Source organism: Acipenser ruthenus, chromosome 15, assembly GCF_902713425.1.
Source record: "Acipenser ruthenus chromosome 15, fAciRut3.2 maternal haplotype, whole genome shotgun sequence".
Classification (NCBI taxonomy): domain Eukaryota; kingdom Metazoa; phylum Chordata; class Actinopteri; order Acipenseriformes; family Acipenseridae; genus Acipenser; species Acipenser ruthenus.
Window position 1 is genome coordinate 33,345,079 of NC_081203.1, and position 18,923 is coordinate 33,364,001.

At 40.1% G+C, this 18,923-nt stretch overlaps 2 protein-coding genes across 3 annotated transcripts; one reads left to right on the top strand and one right to left on the bottom strand.

Annotated features, from left to right (window-relative positions):
* Positions 1-451: 451 nt before the first annotated feature.
* LOC117422450 (protein FAM161B-like) lies at positions 452-6,330 on the bottom strand. Of its 2 annotated transcripts, none has more exons than XM_034037489.3 (9): positions 5,913-6,330; positions 4,722-5,080; positions 3,915-4,471; positions 3,168-3,505; positions 2,516-2,643; positions 1,870-2,037; positions 1,523-1,622; positions 1,191-1,354; positions 452-982 (listed from the first exon to the last, which is right to left on the bottom strand). In XM_034037489.3, the coding sequence occupies exons 1-9, from the start codon at positions 6,033-6,035 to the stop codon at positions 904-906; spliced, it is 2,016 nt and encodes a 671-aa protein (XP_033893380.3). In that variant the 5' UTR covers positions 6,036-6,330; the 3' UTR covers positions 452-903. The 2 variants fall into 2 exon arrangements, with proteins under 2 accessions (XP_033893380.3, XP_058844003.1); XM_058988020.1 differs by having other exon boundaries at positions 452-985; positions 5,913-6,322.
* A 271-nt stretch (positions 6,331-6,601) lies between these two features.
* On the top strand, positions 6,602-17,226 carry LOC117422049 (ubiquinone biosynthesis monooxygenase COQ6, mitochondrial-like). Its single transcript, XM_034927321.2, has 12 exons — positions 6,602-7,018; positions 7,801-7,932; positions 8,129-8,187; positions 9,721-9,847; positions 10,908-11,038; positions 11,453-11,560; positions 12,385-12,447; positions 12,929-13,036; positions 14,967-15,169; positions 16,205-16,320; positions 16,450-16,616; positions 17,037-17,226. Exons 1-12 carry the CDS (start codon positions 6,793-6,795, stop codon positions 17,064-17,066), a joined length of 1,470 nt encoding a protein of 489 aa, XP_034783212.2. The 5' UTR covers positions 6,602-6,792; the 3' UTR covers positions 17,067-17,226.
* Positions 17,227-18,923: the final 1,697 nt, after the last annotated feature.

The following is an 18,923-nucleotide window of genomic DNA, read 5'->3' on the forward strand; positions in this document are numbered from 1 at the left end:
TGCTTCAGTGAAATGAAATTGCTATGTTGCAGTCTATGTATAGAGATCCATAATCCGCCATGTAGAGATCCAAATGCATGTGTAAGCGAGATCAGAAAAATGAGCGTTATTCTCTAAATGCAATCGCAATGCTCTAAGCTGTGACCACACTTATCTGTAATATTCTACACCATAATGATGGGGCACACCAGGCCATATCTATTTAGCTTCCTATTTATCCAATCTGTACAGTAATTGCGGGCAGGTTTAACCTACGCCAGTGTCTGCCAAGACCTTTGACTTTCATCCACTGCCAACAGCATGGATGTCAATGAAAGATGTTAATTTAGTCCACTCCTTCAAAGGCAGGTCAACAGTGCAAAACTTTGTCAGCAATAGCCCCAGATGTGGTTACAGAACCTCACATGGCAGAGATGCCAAAATTAATCCAAAACAACATGATCAGTATGGATTTATAAGCATGAAACTTTTATTTTCTAAGAATGGCATATTGCAAAATATAAATTGACATAAAGCCATGTGCCAAAAACAGTACTCATTAAAACAAATTATTTACTCACAGTACTGATGCAGCATTATTAATACAAACTTGTTTCAATTCAGATGCAAACACTTAATACAAAATATTAAATTATAAATATTTCAGGGAGCTCACACACCTATTTGAAAAAGAAAAGTCAAGTCAACCTTAATTTGTTTGGACTAATCAGAACAACAAATTAAACCTTTTGTCATAAATCAGAATTCATGCACATTGTCCAGAATGGTTCCATTTCTTAAATTAAGACCGATTCAATGTAGTGTATGTATACACTGTCTATAAACAATAGCAGATTTGTAATATACAAACATTACTGCATATAAACAAAGAAATATACAAAGTGCTCGTGGCTGTAATTATAGTTATATCATTTCTTCCTCATTGGTTTTCTCTGGCTCTTCTTTTGTTTGGTTTTCCGCTGAACTTATCACACTCTCAGACCTACTGAAGAGAGACCAAATGTGCAGTTAATCATACAGTATTTATAAACTTAGTAGCAAGCATTCGATAAAAGACTTATCTGTGTGTTTAGCTGCAGTGAAGTTGTAGGGTAGGGTAGGGATAGCCTGATTTAGTTATGACACCTGACCTGATGCACATAGAGCAGTGCATGTGCTGTGTGAATGGGAGATGTCATGAAAGGGGATACCTGTATTGGGTCTTGCTGTCATTGCTCTGGTCTTCTTCACCGTCAGATACACACAGTGGCGTTCCCCCAGCATTTCTCCCTTTATTCCTCACAAAGTCTTCATTCAGCCCCACCTGCTTCAGTGTGTCTCGGTACCGCCGCTCTGCCTCTGTCTTTGCGTTTCTCTAAAGGGAACACAGTCTTGATTATAAGCACATTTACTTTTTATTTCTGTAGTGCAGCTTGTTACTAAACCTTCATCAGCACATTTAAAACAAACTACCTGTATTTGGTTTGGCCATTTTAAACAGATTTCAGATGAGTTCCAGCCATGCTATTTGTTTTCTCTGTACCTTTGTGACCTGTTCAAACAGGTAGGGCCTGTCATGTATCCTGTTCTTCATCTCCTCCAGCTCCTTCTTATACTCCCTCATCCGGTGCTGGTCAGTCTGCCTGCATCACAAAGAGTTGATTCAGGGCAAAGGGTCGTGCAAAGCAGCGTACAGAACAGCTAAACGCCCCCCGCCTTACAAAACTCAGGGTCAAGGCAAAAACATGTTGTGAATTATATTATTTTCCCAACTAAAAAGCTTTGAACTTGCTCTTGGAATAACCTGTACTACTGTTTTTGTTATGTTAACTTTGCAAACTTAAGACCACTTGGTTAAATTCAGTCATTTGATACTGCTTTTAAGCTCACCTGTGTTGCTTTAATTTTTCCTTGTACACATCCTTTAGACTCCTATGTGTATCCATTGCTTTCGCCCGTGTAGTTACTGCTTTATTCATTGCTTCTGATTTCAATCTGTACTGCTTCATCCATTTAGCACTCTCTTGTTCCTTGTTATCCTTCTGTTCCAGTGAGCTTCTGAGAAATATAACTTTAAAGGGTCAAGGCTATTCTGAAATATTTTAGGGTTTTTATTATTTGATATTTGTTTATTTAGCAGATGCCTTTATCCAAGGCGACTTACAGAGACTAGGGTGTGTGAACTATGCATCAGCTGCAGAGTCACTTACAACTACGTCTCACCCGAAAGACTGAGCACAAGGAGGTTAAGTGACTTGCTCAGGGTCACACAATGAGTCAGTGGCTGAGTTGGGATTTGAACCGGGGCCTTCTGGTTACAAGCCCCTTCCTTTAACCACTGGACCAAACAGCCTCCTTTTTAAAAACTTTATCTTACGAGTATCCTTTAATAGATTTCTGTGAAGATGCATGATATTGCAATTCTCATTTCTTCTTTTTGTCATTAATATGGAAATGGAAAATGCAGAAATATATATTTTTTTCATATGCTGTATGGGCCTGCACATTGTACCCTGTAATGCCCTGGGCTAGGTACCTGATAGCAGCTTGACGTTTCCTTGCAGCGTCTGTGATGTAGGTGGGGAGGGTGTCAGTTGAAAGGGAGAGAATCCCGTTGAAGGACTGGCTTCTATTTAAGCGTGTCTTGATCACAGGACTTGACTCCTAAAGTTGAATTTTAAAACAGAATAATTGGAAAGAATGACAGTGTTTTAGACTAACTTGTCCAGAAGTAGGTATCCCCTACTAGCTTTAACAGTAGCTTCAACAGTGTTAAGAATTAAATGCTTCTTTTGTTGTGATCTTAATACAGAGAGATGTTTTACAAATGTAATTTTACAATATATTCACCGGAACAGGATTCTATGGGGAAAATAGTGTTGCCACCATAGGGCCCATTTATCTTGCTCAATGTGACCTCAATCCACGTCAACAATGTCTTGCATAGATGAGATGACATGATATGCAGTCTGCAATGTCAGTGTGCCATTCCCATGCTGCAATATGGCACCCGCTGGCGACAGAATGTTTTTAACCCAGAATCTGTTCCCAAAACAGTTTTCTCTTGAAATAAAATGGTTCAAAGCGGTCTCTCGCATAAGCATGTCACTAGTTTTGCCCCCTGGCATTTTGTCATCAATGATATCTGTGGTGCTGCATGTATTACATGAATAAGAAAGGTGGCTTACTTGCTGTGCATCCTCAGTGGATCTGCTCTGTCTTGGTGGCAAATTGGAAGTGCGAAGCTGGAATGGTTTACATTTGGTCGACTCTGTCTGTTCTTTCCTTCGCATGGCCTCCTTCTGGAATGCCCTGTATAATCTCTCGAAGTTGGGAACCTCTGGATTTGTTCGTGGCTGAAACGTGGGTTCCTTATCCAGATATCCCAGGGTCTTCTTTTTAGTTTTCAGAGCGCTGCTCTTATCCAGTTCCCGCTTCTGTGGCTGTACTTGAATGGGTGCTGAGGATGTTTTAAGTAAATCTGTTGCCCTCATCTGAATCCTGATCTTCCTGTATAGTTCATACTCTGTTGAAGGGGAAAATAAATATATGGTGATACAGTAATAGTTTAAGTGTTTGTTTGCTTTTCCCCCAACTTATTACAGAGCATTGCAAATCGTACCTCCTCTGGTGAAGAACTGATTATTGTACTTTTGTTTGTTCTAGTCACCACTGCCATCTGCTGTGCATTACCAGCACTTTATCAACACTACACACATGGGAGGTCAGGATTACAGCAAGTACAGTTTCTGATCCCAAGACAGAAACTCAGAGTTTAGTTAAATGGGAAATTGGACATACTGTTGCAATTTGACTGATATCTAGGGCTAAAAATAAAAATGATAAACACATTAAAAAAATCATTAAAATTAATGAGATCACCCAATCTAATTATCAACAGTGACTGGTCAGATTGTCGTTCAAAGTTTCACTACCTTTTAAATGGTCACTGATTGTTGGATCCTGGACTGATTTGGGGATTTTGTTTTTCACTTTGGGTTTAATGCTTCCGCTCAGCGTGCTCGGGGGGGCTGTTCTCAGCATCTGTCTTGTTTGCTCCTTCTTTTTTTCTTCCCTCTCTGCAAAGCTGAATGGCTTCTGTATGGAGAGCAGGATTTCCTTCCTCTTGTCCAGGTTGAGCCTCCTCTGCTTCTCCCTGCTCTCATTGATCTCATCAAACAGGGGCAGGTAAACGTGTGCTGGGATGGGCACTGCTCTGAACTGTTTCTGACACTCAGCCTCCTCTGCCTCCCTCTTCTCCACCAGCTGTTTCTCCAGATCCAGGGACGTTCTGGATTTCGGAAGCTGAGTTTTCTTTTGCGCTTCCCGGAGGGTCATGTTGAAGGGCTGCGGGACTGTCGTACCTGAAGCCCAGGCTGATGAACTGCTCACAGGTCTCTGTGTCCCTTTGAATGGAGGAGATTCTCTGTCAGTTTGGCTATCTCTTGAGCTCAGCTCACTCAGAGAGGAAGATTTCCTTAGGCTTCCATTCCTAGGGAAAATTCAACACATAAAACAGTGTAAAGAACAAGCTTTGGTTTATTCCATATTGAAATTCTGGTAAAAGATCTGCCTCCAATATTAGATGATGCTTAGCTGGGACATTGGAAAATCTGGTAATGAATTAAAACACCATTGATATGTACAGTACCACTTACACTACAATATATTCACACCTTAATCTTCTAAAATGAATTGTTAGGATCAAACTAGTTGTTTTTTGCATGAAGAATATATTTTACCTAGAAGCTGACAACTTGCTTGGATTGGCTATGAGGTGCTGTCTCCCACTGGACGAGAAGAACTGCTCCACGTCCTTATTTAACGTTGTCTTCCTCACATTCCCTGCAGTCTCCACAGAGAGCAGGGAGTCCTCCAGTATCCTTTGCTCCAGATGTCCCTGAAAGAGCTTGCTTGTCTCCATCAGCTTCTCCTGGTGTGCTTCCTTTAAGATCTGGAGCCTGTGGTAGAACTGCTGGTCTGACAGAGCACTGCCATCCTCCTGGTGAAGAAATTCCAGCAGCCCACCTCCGTTGATTTGGTTCACCCTGGAAACGGACACCTCTTCTTCAGATTCTGATGAGTCTTTGGGATGAAATCCCTGAAATAATAAACATGTATTTTGGTTATTGTTATAGTGGGTGTTTTTAGCATACATGCAGTGGTCAGTCGGTCACTTTACAATTCTGCAAAAAAAGTCAAAAGGTGTTGACTCTCTGAAAATCCTGAAGACTATTCAGAGATGAATGGTCCACATTATCAGTTAATGCCAAGGAAGTATACAGTATGCATCATAGTTGTTGAGTGTTGTATACCTGCATGGCATTAACTGCTAAATGGACATCATTCATCAAGTCTACAGAGCCCTTTATGATCAAAGTGATGGTGTTATTTCTGGAGAGGTTTGTTGCCCATCATCTGGTGTCTCCACCTGCTAAGTTTCATTGCTCTGTGTGCTTTCTGCAAACTGGGAAACTGCCATATTCACTTGTAAATAAATGAAGAATAAATACATGTTTATTTAACATGTTTTAAAAATCTGAAGTTACACATTTAATATTTACATATTCATATCAACAATATGTAACATTATGTATGCATACTTTAACAAAACAACAACAAAGCTATTAATTTATACAGTACAAAAAAATCGAAAAACATTTTTTTAAGCAAAAAGGAAAGACACTTAGCAGGACTGTGTCTGACTACTCAAAGCTCAAAAACGCCTGAAGTCTGCAGCTCAGTGTCACTGCCAGATGACTCGCGTCAGAGCTGTGTCGCCATAGCAACATCAAACAAGCTGAGCAGGCCCGGAGAAAATTAAAAACGCCACAAGAAAAAAAAAACATTATATTAAAAATAGCTTTCTTACATGCTAGAACAGTGCAATGGTACTAACGAGGCAGACTATTTAAGTTAATAGTTAAAATCACCTGATGCTGGTAGCTTGAAAAATCCTCTTCCGAACCATCTCCGTTTTTCCTATCAGACTGGACCTCTTGAGAAAATGCTCCTTTTGATTTGTTGAAAACTGGCATGCAATGGGAAACGGGCATTGTTAAACCGCGATCAAATTCATGAATCAATCCTTAATATTATTATTTCGTTTCTGCAGTTTCTTTAAATTGAAAGCGCTTTCGTCACCCATTGATCGCACAGCTGAACATCCCGCCTATTGGATTCTCTTATTGGCTAGAACAGTGTTTTACTGCCCGCTGTGATTCGTTTTGAGGAATGTCAGATTCACTAACTCCGCCTTGATTTCGGAGCAGGTTTGTTGGGAGAAATTACTACTGTGCAGCAGTTTGGAGGAAGCATGCATGCATTGTATTTATTATTCAGCCCAAATGCATTGGTCTAAAATGTATGCTTCTGAAAAGCTTGCTCAGTTGTGATTATGTCCACGTGAACTGTCGTGTTCAGTTTCAGAAAACTGGTTAAAGTTTGACACGTTATCACCTTAGGTCCGATGAATTAATCATTGTATCTCTGGTGAAGGAACATAACTTTATAACCATACGTCAGTTTTTTGTTTTTGTTTTTTTTTAACGAGACTGTCTCTTTAAACTAATCTCCCTACAGCCGTCTTCCTGATTGGCTGGTGTTGAGCAGGAAGTGTTTCTAAAGGTTATATTTGACCTTTGTGTATAGCAACACAATATGGAAGCAATGTGACAATACCCGCTGTAGTTGGACATAAGCAAAAAACTGTTCTGTGAAAAAACAACTCATCGCCATATAATTTACTACCAAGATTAAATACAGCAACAGCGGTGCAAATCGATATTTTTTTTAAAAACACGTTTTTGCATCATGTACTTTCTGACAGGAGTCAGGTTGGGTGTGTGTGGTGGGGGGAGGAGGTGTGTTTCTGTACCCTGTTTCAGGGGGGTTAGGTCATTAAGGGGGTTCAGCAGCTCGGGGAACGAAGAGGGTACGAGCGAGGGCACAGCTGCAGCGAGCAGTGATACTGACAGTGTTTATGATGTCATTGTTTCAGGAGGGGGAATGGTGGGCACAGCCATGGCATGCTCTTTGGGTAAGTTATAAATATAGCGACGTGTTGCTAGCTACTTTTGCAATAGCTTTACAGCACCGCTGGTTTTAAATACTTTAACCTCGGTGTTTGTTTGGTTTTAACTCTGAGATTGCACAACTATGAATAAACACGAAACTACACGAGGTTTCATGTTTTTCAGTGAAAGAATGCTTGACTGTAATTACGTTTACTACAAGCTACACCCGCACTATGCACAGGGGCAACTTTAACGTTTAAATTGATAGTGAGTATATACTTATGTGAAAACAGCAGAATTACTGAAAACAAATAAAAACCACTTAAATAACACAAATTATAGATTTGGTGTTTGGGGATGCATCTTAAATTGTTCTGAAAATGTTTAAATAGATTGAAATAGACACTTTGTGTACACTGTGCTTCATGTCTGTTTTTTTGTAAAAAATAAATAAATAAAAAAATAAATAATAATAATAATAATAATAATAATAATAATAATAATAATAATAATAATAATAATAACAAAACATGGAAGATGTAAAGTGTTTTAAATCTAGAGGGCAACTAAATCAGGAAAAAAACAAACAAACATTGTAACATTGAAACACATTATTCATGAATCCTCATGCGCATAAACTAGCTGAGTATCATCATTTAAAACTAAATAGGGGGTTTCCATGCCAAATCAGCAGATGTATGATATACATATACACAATGCAGCTTGCTAAGAAACTTTCATTTTGGGGATTATAGTATGAAGTTGTTGGTGGGGCATTTATTGGTTAGTTTTTCCTCTTCCACAGGTTTTGATCCAAATTTACAAGGAAAGAAGATCCTCTTGTTAGAAGCTGGTAACAAGAAAGAGTTTGAAGTGCCAGAGAGCTACAGCACCAGAGTCAGCTCTATCAGCCCTGGATCTGCGACTCTTCTCAGCGGTGTGTACAGCTACAGGACTGCCCAAGAGACACTGCTCTGACTGCACAAAGAGAATACTGTCTGCACTCTTCTACTCCCATTATCTGTACACTTGATGGCTGAATTGATAGTGAATCTGTAATAAGCTGTGCTGCCGCAGAGACCAGGATTCCAATGTAAATGCGGTTGTCTAATATGTACATGATTTATTTGTAGGTATTGGTGCCTGGGATCACATTCTTAACATGAGATGCAAGCCTTTCAATAGGATGCAGGTAAGACCTCTTCAGTTTTAAAGTTCAGGGAGCTGTCATGCTGATTTTCTGATCACATTCTTAACACTCGTTCAAGGTGCAATATGTCTTGGTTACAAGGTGCATTGTGTTTTTTTTTTGGTATGGTTTTGAAACACTGCTTTTTGTTTTAGGAATAGCAGTCCAGTTTTGTGAATAGAGAACCATTGCTTAGTGCATACAGTGTGTCCACATCAATCTGAAATGAAAACCTGGTGGGTTTTTTAAAATAGATTTACAAGAATAGCTGGGAAAGATCAAATCTGCAGAGCCCTACAGGTTCATGTCAAAATTTATCAACTTGAAACCCAAACTCTACACTTGAATCAATCTATTTCTACTGTGCATATTCCACCACTATAACAGTGAGGGGTACCTTGTGTTCTGCTGGCTTCAATGCCAGGAGTGCCATATTTAATAAGGAATAACGTTAACCTGAATCTATATGTGTAATCATAACCCACTGTATCATTTTCTGAAGGACATGAAACTCCTCATATGGAAGAGCGACTGGTTTGTGGTTGAACTGAACATTCAGTACGTTCTGTGGTATATATTTATAATGGCATCAAAGGCTGAGTGCCCGTCTGGATATCAGCTCTGGAGCGAGATGCATTTAAACTGTAGCGGTAGTTTGGACTATTACAGGCCAGGCACATTCTCTGATCTGTCCGTAAAAACACAAGTGTTTAAATCAGGATCCGATGTGAAGAAAAAGAGGAAACAAATAAAAGGTCTAAAATAAGAGTCCCCCCGCCCCGCCCCCACCTCTTTCTGCTGCTATAAATCCATGTGAAAAAAAGATTAAAGTGAAGTGGACTGCCGGCGTCAGCAGCAAAGTGGTTTACAGCTGCGGCTGTAATGTGGCCTTCACGTTAAGATGTGGCCTTTTTGTACCAAATAAGAAACGCTGTGGTCGCTGTTGGGGTTAGGCATGCCATGGTAAATTAGGTACTGTGATATACCTCTCCCATAACTTACAGCGGTTACTTTAATGATGGCATGCTGTGATGCTCTGGCAGGAGATTTTAAACATTGGGGCAGTGCAGTAACCATATAGTAATCGCCCCAGTGCACTGTGCCAGTTAACCTCAACATTGCGAGGTTGCAAATAAGTCATGTTTCCAGAATGTTCTGTCAGCATTACTAGAGTCTGTTTTTACACATTCCTGGGGTTAAAATAAATAAATAAACAAAAAAACAACATTTTATCGTATTTTGATATGCAGAAAAAATTAAACTTCCTTCGGGGGTGGTCTAGCCAATGACCGGAACAGTAGGGTCTGGAAATGAGTTTCAGTGGAAACAGGTCGTTTAGCAGTCGAGGCTCCTGTTTTATAAAGGCGAAGTTTCCACAGCTGCTGGGCCATTCTTTGAAAATGTAACGTTGGTTAGTGTCAAATTACTAGCAATCCGGAGCCATTTTGATAATGAAACGTCTGTCATCAGATTGATATTAATGGCTCGCCATTCTTAATAGTTGTGGATACTAAACCGCTGATCATTTTTCCCCAGGTCTGGGATGCCTGTTCCGACGCGATGATCACTTTTGATAAGGAGAACCTGGAAGATGAAATGGGTTACGTTGTAGAGAACGATGTTGTCATGGCTGCCTTGACAAAACAGCTTGATGCGGTTTCAGGTAGGTGCGGTACGCTGGGGTGCTTTCAGGGGCTACCAGGCTGTGCAACGAATCAACTAGTAGAGCAAAGCACAATGTGAAACATTTAAAAAAATCTGGATACAAGCGCTCTAACTTGTCAGATACACACATTCCAGCCAACTAAATCACCCCAAACTGCTCTAGGCCTTCTATACTGCACAAGCAATCACATGGCATGTCACATAGTACAGATCCTTCCTGTAACATTTACACAGCAACATCATTTCAGAATAGTTCCCTGATAAGGTGACTGTACCCTGCAATACCGGACATAAAATCCAAGGTAAATAATAAGAAAGACAACCAAACGTGACAACATTTAGGACTCGGTACTTTGGCTTTGGGGCCACAGCTGTTTTGCTGTTGTGCGCACAGCCTCTCATTTCCGAGGGCCGTGCCAGTGTATTGTACTTCTGTTCAATAGCAAGGCGCCACTGCCCGACGTTATGCTACCACATGCTTGTTAAGTTTCTTTAAATAAAAGCTCTCAATAATTTCTCTGGGATAGTGCATCAAAACATTGGTGTTGTATTACTGTTATGATTACTGTATAGTTGTTTTTATTTTTCCAGTCCATAATTCTGGTGTGCACATAACCTTAATATAGTATACAAAATAATTTGATATTTTGGAACAAAGCAACAAAACTAAAAAAGAAAGAACATTACATGCTGGACTAAACTGTTTTGACAGGCAGCAGGCAATGGATTCAGTGTACTCAACCGGTCATGCTAAACGCTTCTGGCACGGTGCATGGAAAGTGGAGTAAAACCGTGCAGTGCTGGCACCAGGATGGCATGTCACGGATGACTTCTAGCTAAGCGCTATTAATGTTGCCAGGTGTGGTTACCCAAGCCTGTTTCAGAATTGTCAATCTCTGTTAGTTGGTAAAATTAGTGGTACTTATGTGGTTGTGTGCAGTTGTGCTCTGAATTAGTCGCAGCCAAGCCCTGGCGTCCAAACCCTTCTAAATGTGTGGAGTGATTTAAGAGCGCGTGTCGGTGCGCACACTTTAATAGGCAATGTGCTGTGTTCACAGATCAAGTGAAGGTTCAGTACAGAAGCAGAGCGGTGAGGTACACCTGGCCTCTCCCCTACCAGACTGCCGAGTCCAATCCCTGGGTGCAGGTGGAGCTGGCGAGTGGGCAGCAACTGCAAACCAAACTGCTGGTCAGCATTAGAACAACAGCGAATCCATTCCCATTCAAACCAGAGATGCATTTAATATCGTCTGTGTCATTAACTATAGACACATGAACTGCATGTCCACTGTTTACTGCATCCACATAGAGCACCAGTATGTGAGGGGGATCATTTTCCTGATAATATCATTTTGTTGTAAGTACACCTATTGAAAATGGAAAAAAGTAGTAGTTTTGCTTTCTTTTTATTATTTTTTATAATGGTATTCCATATTAATGATATAACAGTTTCTAAAAACTGAAAATACATTGGCGCCTCATTGTCCAATGATTTTTGGGACTCCTGTCCAACTTCCAAAGCAGCAAACAAAATGTAGGTTGCTATACCAGATTGTATTCATTTTAATTTTTTTAATATATTTTGTTGTTTTTTTTTGCAAAGATTGGGGCTGATGGACCCAACTCCACGGTACGAAAAGCAGCCGGAATGCAGACAGTCCAGTGGAATTACGAGCAGAGCGCCGTGGTCGCGGTGCTTCACCTGTCTGAGGTACATTCCTACAGACCAAAACGTTGTCTGAAGAACCCAGATTGTATGCAGTATTTTGCTTGCGTTGGTAACACAATTGTGAAGGTGTCTATAAGCACGTAACAGAGCACACTTCAAAATCTATATGAGTAATAAGAATGTAGCAATGGTATGAAAGAGCTGCCCTGTGCTTCCCTGGAGAGAATTTACCCAGGACATTTAAAGGATGAAATTGGTGTTGCATCTCGGTGAACAATATCGCTGCTTACAGCTAGCAGTGCCACACTCGCTGCTGGTAGGTGGAGGAAGTCCAGGTTTTTCGTGGGCAGTGTGTTACGATTTGAACCACAAGCACCAGTTTGTTTTTCGGTGGTAACACAGAGGTTTGTTTATGTTCGAGGTAAGAGCCTTGGGCAAGCATTCATAGTGTGTAATTAAGTGTAGTCATGTGCACTGTATTACGAAGGGACCGTATATGCGATTGTTAATCTCCTGCAAACTCCTAATATCTCATTTCCGTTTGACATTCTGACTTTCGGGTCTGTGGAAATCCTCTGCAATAATCAAACATGGCATTGTCTTTGACTTGTCGCCTAAGGTGGCTGCCATATTGTGGTCATGTGACTTTGGTTTCATGCTCTGCACATCTCGTTTCCTGTTCTATCCCAGATGCCATTCCCGTGATGTTTGCCACCTTTTTATCACAAATCGTTTTTATAATTTTTTTTTTTTTTGTTGTAGTTGTTATTAATTCCTCGCCTATTTCCGTGCTGTGGTTGTAGTGATATTTTTATAATATGTATTTATTTATTTATTTATTTATTTATTTATTTATTTATTTGTAGCCAACAGAAAACAATGTTGCTTGGCAAAGGTTCCTGCCCACTGGACCAATTGCATTGCTTCCAGTAAGACAATTTATTTATATGTATTATTATTATTATTATTATTATTATTATTATTGCTTGTACTGCATTAGGCTGCTTATTTTAACTAAGCTCCTGTTAGTTCAAGATTTTCAAATTTTAAGGCATTTACTATAGGATTTTCCGCTCCCAATTAATCTAATCCCTTGCAACAACAATATTTAATATGTATGCATTTTAACAAGGTTTTCCAAGAGTTACATAGTAATAATTTGTCAGAACACATAAATATTTGTACATGTTTCTATGCAACAGAGAGCATCATTAAAGTTGTCAGCAGTGATCTGTGCAAGTGTCTAGCTTTGATCCCTCTCCATCTGTAAAATGTATCAGACAATGGAAGGCTGTGGTATCTATTAAACCTGGTTTCTACGCAACAGTGGGTCATTAAGACTTTGAAAGATTTGCCTGTGGAATTGTTTCATTTCTTTTTTTCTTTTTTTTTCCCCCTCGTCTGCGAAAGTTATCAGACAGTGCAAGCTCGCTGGTGTGGTCCACCACCCATCAGCACGCAACGGACCTGCTCGCGTTGGACGATGAGAGCTTTGTTGATGCAATCAACTCTGCATTTGTAAGTCTATACCGTCGACTCATCGCGGGTGAGCCATTGTGGTGATTTAATAAGTGTTGCCGGTGTCTTGAATTCGAATGATTAAAGAGGTCATATTAGAGTTGTGGCAGCAGGGTTGAGATATGAACTCATGCTAGAGACCGAGTTCACAAGAGCTTTGTGGTTTTCAGTCACAAGAAGTGGAAGGCGTGGGTCACCTCATTTGGGCAAATTGAATCCACTTCTTTTTATACCATTTTTAACATGTTATCCTGTTTCATATCCTTCTATGTGATCTGTATAATTCTCTATTGCTGTTCCTGCTTAGATCCTTCTTGGTCATGCTTATGAACAGTCTCTGTAAAAATTGCCTCCCAATAGACTCCTTGAGGCGGAGTTTCTAAAGTGTGTTGAAGAAGCTTGTCAGTGTTGAGGAGTTTTTCTTTCTGTAATGTTTTTTTTGCAAAAGTTTTGTAAATAGTGAGCAAAGCAGAAAAGATAGATAATCATACAGAACACACATTGTTTATGAAACGGGTAAGACATTAAATATAAGGAAAATATAGATAATTATCCCTTTAACTTGGCTTGTATAAACTTGGCTGAATTAGCGATCTCTGGGGGGTGCATAGAGTGTATGAGTGGATATTATACAGCATGAATAGATCACAGCTAATGAAAGAACTCCATCAATCTGGTCTGTTGTGCACGTATGGTTCTGTATGGACACATCATTGTGTTTTTTTTTAAACTGTAATGTACTACACCAGGTTAAAGAAATCACTGTGTGCAAGCCTTGGTCATTTCACCCGCAACGGCTTTTTCCTGTCATTAACCAACCAGCTGCTTCCCCTGTTGACTGACATGCTCAGAATGCACTGGAAACCGTGCCCAGAAGGCACTGGAAACCAACTCTCTGATCTAATGTAGTGCCAGGTGCCGGGTTTGAAAAATGAAAATGAGTGCTCTCTGGATGTTTTTATTTTTTTATTATTATTGTTAGCTACATTCAATTTAAGGTCTTGGATTTCAATGAAGAAGTCGGTAACATTGCTGCTTTCTTTCTCGGTATGACTTCAACCCTAATGCTGTGGCATGTTTAAATTTATTTTATTTTATCCAAAGTGTACCGTGTTGTGCCCTGGCAGGGTAACAGGACCTGGAATCCCAATCAAAGTGAATGGCAGAGAGATTCCGCTGTTCGTATAATTTAGTGCTGGTGGTTTTCCTCTTGCTTAAAATACGAGCTGCGTGTGTGACAGGCGAAGGCTACTCTGAAAGCAGCTGGAGAATGAGAATGTGCTCTTGTGTGCAGCGCTGGGTTATTAAATGTGTGCTGCGGTTGACGCTGCCCTTCATTTGGCAGCTACGCTGTATGTGTTTGAACTAAATAGAAATAATTAAAACTTGCCTTTTGCTGACAAACCAGGGTATCCATAGAAACCTTGTGAATTTGCAGAAAGAAAAGTAATAATCATCCCTGTACTGTATGTGCCTGTATTTATTAACTGGAATTGACATACAGTAGTGTGTACATTTTATTAGAACACCTCAAGATTTGTCATTTATATTCTTTTATATATCTACCTGCATGAAAACAGAGAATTTCAATTTTCGATCATTACTCAGTGATATATAAACAATAGACACTTGTGTGAAAATGTTAGACCACTTTGTGCTTTTGATTAGGCATCTTAAACAAAGTCTGCATTTTACCGTTTGTGGCTCTGTGTTCCTTTTCTCTTACTGTTTAAAATGAATTGCATGTGTGGCCTATTAAAGTCCTCAATTAAATTAGACAATCACTAACTTGACTATTTTTACAATTTTACAATTTTAGTGGTTTGATTTCATATGCACAACAAATCAAAACAACAGAAGCAGTGGGGTGTTGTATTAAATGTGCACGCTGCTGTACAGTAATTGACAGAAAGCTTTTCTCTTTTCACAGTGGAGCAATGAGAACCACTCCGAGCTGATTCACACAGCGGGTACCGTGTTCAGATCTGCCTTGTCCCTGCTCATGCCCTCCGGTACCTCGCCACGCCAGCTGCCTCCTAGCGTCTCTCGCGTCGGCCCCAAAAGCAAAGCCATGTTCCCCCTGGGCCTGGGGCATGCCTCCGAGTACATTCGGCACAGAGTGGCTCTCATTGGGTAGGCAGTACTACTAAATCCAGGAGCTCACTCTGTCACCCTATCATTTTATCACCCTATCATTGCAGTAGTGTTGTCAAACTGTGTTGCTGAAGCAGGCAGTACGAGCAATGATTGCTCAGCCTAGAGCTCTGCATTGCGAGAGAAGAATATCCACGTTAATTTTGAGGAGAAAGTTCAAACGAGGGGGTCGGGTAGCTCATGGTAGAGTTCTGGTGTGTGGAAAGACTCTCTAGGCATATTTAAAGAGAAGTGCAAGATTTATAATTAGTTCATGGTTATTTTTATTGGCCTTCTGTTTTGGAATTATTGTGGCGGCCCTGAGAACAGTGTGTATGCAGGGCTAAAACTGAACTGCACCACATGCTGCTCTTGGCTTCCCACAATCATTCACATGAAAGAACTCCAATAAAAACAATCATACATTTTATATTGCAGTCTCATTTTCAGTGAGGTTCATATTCATGACAACTGATACCATTTATTGCGCCATGAAATTGCATTATAAGAAAATAAAATGACCCGAAATGCACTCGTAGCCATGCTGTGCATGAGCAGGCGAAGCCAGGCATTGCAACCAGAATGCAATCTGCATATTTTTTGCAAAACTAGTAACAAACTACCCAAAAGTTTAATTCAAGGACCCATAAGGAGTTTGTTATTTATCTAGTAATAATAATAATGGTTTAATTGTTAATTGCACACGTGCCTGTTCTACTTTTTTTTCATAGTTATTTGAAGTCATTTTAAAGGGTGTAAAAATACAGAAGTATGTCATTTTATACAGGGTGCTAATGAGAGCAATGAAATACTTTGTGAATATTACGAGAATAGAATTTTAAAAGAGGAAAGTATTAGGAAACTAATGCAGATTTATTTTTAGACTATTCTGTCTTAGTTTTCTTAGTTAGATATCTGTTTGCATGTGACAACAGATCCCCACATGTACTGTGGTTATGCGCACAAGGATATTCATGATGCAGTCAGGTGACGGGTAGCTTGCAAATTAACAAAGTTGCCTGGGTCTTTATGCAGGGACGCTGCCCACAGGGTACACCCTTTGGCTGGCCAAGGAGTGAACCTGGGCTTCGGGGATGTGGCATGCCTCACTCGACACTTGAGCCAAGCAGCCTTCGACGGAAGAGACCTGGGTAAGTAGACGAGTTCAAAGTGAGCTCAGTCCGGACTCGTAGGAGCTCTTGAATTAAGGTGCATTAAAGCCAAGTTGGTCTCGTGATGACGTGATGTCCGGCTTTCTGACTCTGTTTTTCCTTCCCTAGGAGCCACACGACACCTGCTGGAATATGAGACCGAGCGCCAGAGACACAACCTGCCCATGATGGCTGCCATTGACATCCTGAAGAGACTCTACTCCACCAAGATGGCTCCCTTTGTCCTCCTCAGAACACTCGGACTGCAAGCCACCAGTGCTGTTCCTCCTTTAAAAGTAAGTTGCGGTTGTGTGTGATTACATGGTTTCTTTCAAAGCCCTTGACTCGCAAAAAATGTATGTAATTTGCTAGACCACCACGGGGTTATGAACTGTGGTATTTCTAACTTTGATGATGAATTCCCGAAAGTGGCTTGTGTGAACTGGAAGGCAGAATGTCCCTCCCCCCCCCACCCCCCCTCGAGGTACGGCAGGGACGGTGGTGAAGTGCAAGTTTCCACCACAGATACACCCCATGCATGCTTTTGTAGTCCTCTCCGAATGCTTCAATTTACATTTTATCATGTTTTATTAATTTTTTTGGTGTAAAATTGTTTTCGTTCCAAACCAGATCAGTCCTTAAAGATTTTGAGAACCTGTGTGCCCCAAATTCATCTATTTTTTATAATTCTTTACTCCCTTTGCTTGTCCGTTCAGGAACAGATCATGGCCTTTGCCAGTAAGTGAAATCCCTCAAGTCTTCGGTCAGCATCCAGGCACTGCAGCGGTTCAGAAGAAGTCCAGGGCTGCTGAATGTTTGCTGCTGCTGTTAATGAAACACATCGTCTATGGGCTGTGCACAGTTGAATGTACGGCTTGTAAATTAATAAAGTTATATTTTGAGATGTGTGGTTTTCAGAGTTGCTTTTATAAGAATCTGTTCATTTGAAGAATGGAGTTGGATTGGCTCAGAGTAGATCTTGCCTTCAGCTTGCCCTCTCTTCATGTCTTCCAGTTGCCAGTACAGTATTTTGTATATTTCACTTGTCACATTAATTTCTTGTCTGTGGACTGTATCCAATGCATTTTCTATGTGCAGCCAGAACACATACAATTTTCAACTCTGTATTATTTATTACCTTTGGATCTTGCCTGGTTTTACCATAACCAGCTTCACTAGAAAGGGCATTATAAAGTCGCTCAATAGAACCAGCACATCTATAGCATTGCAAGAAGAGCAGCTCTCCGCAGCCAATGCATCAGCATCATCATCCTCATCAGTGCACAAAGTCATGCAAGTGCTACTGTAGAGAAGCAAAAACAAAGTTTAATGAAAAAAGGAAGGCAGCGTAAATTTGACCTGGTTTCACTACTTGCTTTAGTGTTGCATGCTGTGTAAAATGTAAAAAAATATATATATATACATTGCATAAAGGAAACAATGCTGAACTATTTAATATATATACATTGCATAAAGGAAACAATGCTGAACTATTTAATATATATACATTGCATAAAGGAAACAATGCTGAACTATTTATTATATATACATTGCATAAAGGAAACAATGCTGAACTATTTTGTTGGTACAGAAGGTAGTCAAGAGTATAGTGTTAGATGGATTCTCTTTAGCATACATAGAAAACTGTCAATCACAAAGAAAGAAACACCACCAGCGCAATACAATAAAACTACCAGTTAGGTTTGGCAAAGAAAGCATCGGGAACATTGCAAGTGCCTCCATCTTGTGCAGGGGAGTATTGGGTGAGAAGCTCGGTAACATGCATGGCCAATGGATGTGGCTGGGAAAGTCTGCATAACAGTGAGAGAACTGGAGCTTGAAACGAGATGTGAGGAGCAAAGGAAGGTATTGGGAGTGGAGAAGAAATACTTGGGCCTAAGAGGAGAACATAATTTATGTACATTTTTACTGGGAAATGACACAAACTTGTCACAAGACCATCCTGGAGGAAATCTCACAGCTAAAGGTAAGCTTTGCACATATTTTCCGATGTGAAGGAAGCGGGAGGCAGGTTTAAAAAAACGCTTCTGTAGACTGTAGAGCCGAGTTATTTATAGTGAAATATTTGAGGAAGTCGAATTAATGGCAAACCTGTGAAACTAAGACCCAGTGATACATACTGGGTACTGGCCTGTTACATATTGGTTTGTAGATTGCAGCTGTAAATCGGTGGTAGCCCTAATTTGATACTGGATTGAGGTCTACAGCCTTGCTTCATGGTGGAGATGGAAACATGGCATTAAACTACAGTGCTGTGGCAGGATAAATGGGCTTCACCCAACTCAAAATGAAAATAATGTATAATATCTACAAAAATTATAATTTATTTTAAAGCATTAGTATCCCTTTACATTCTTGTTTGCATTTTTCATAAAACTAATATTTTCTTGACTCACTAGCAATAATTACAGTGTCCTTTATACAACAAGCAGTGGGTGTTCTAGCACCGAGTAATATTGATATTCAGCACTGGGGAGGGATCGTTTAAGTGGAGCTCATATTGGAATATGTCTTGCATTTATTCAAATCCAATGACAGACTGGACGAACAATGAATTGATGTTACAAACAAGCAAGACACAA

Bases quoted from the DNA above. Each gene is read 5' to 3' on its own strand.
- LOC117422049 (XM_034927321.2), top strand. From the start codon at position 6,793: ATGTACTTTCTGACAGGAGTCAGGTTGGGTGTGTGTGGTGGGGGGAGG. The intron at 12,448-12,928 runs GTAAGACAATTT...CGTCTGCGAAAG, and splicing joins GACCAATTGCATTGCTTCCA to TTATCAGACAGTGCAAGCTC. The intron at 13,037-14,966 runs GTAAGTCTATAC...CTCTTTTCACAG, and splicing joins ATGCAATCAACTCTGCATTT to TGGAGCAATGAGAACCACTC.
- LOC117422450 (XM_058988020.1), bottom strand. From the start codon at position 6,035: ATGCCCGTTTCCCATTGCATGCCAGTTTTCAACAAATCAAAAGGAGCA. The intron at 2,644-3,167 runs GTAAGCCACCTT...ATTCAACTTTAG, and splicing joins CCACTGAGGATGCACAGCAA to GAGTCAAGTCCTGTGATCAA. The intron at 1,355-1,522 runs GTACAGAGAAAA...TGTTCCCTTTAG, and splicing joins TGTTTGAACAGGTCACAAAG to AGAAACGCAAAGACAGAGGC.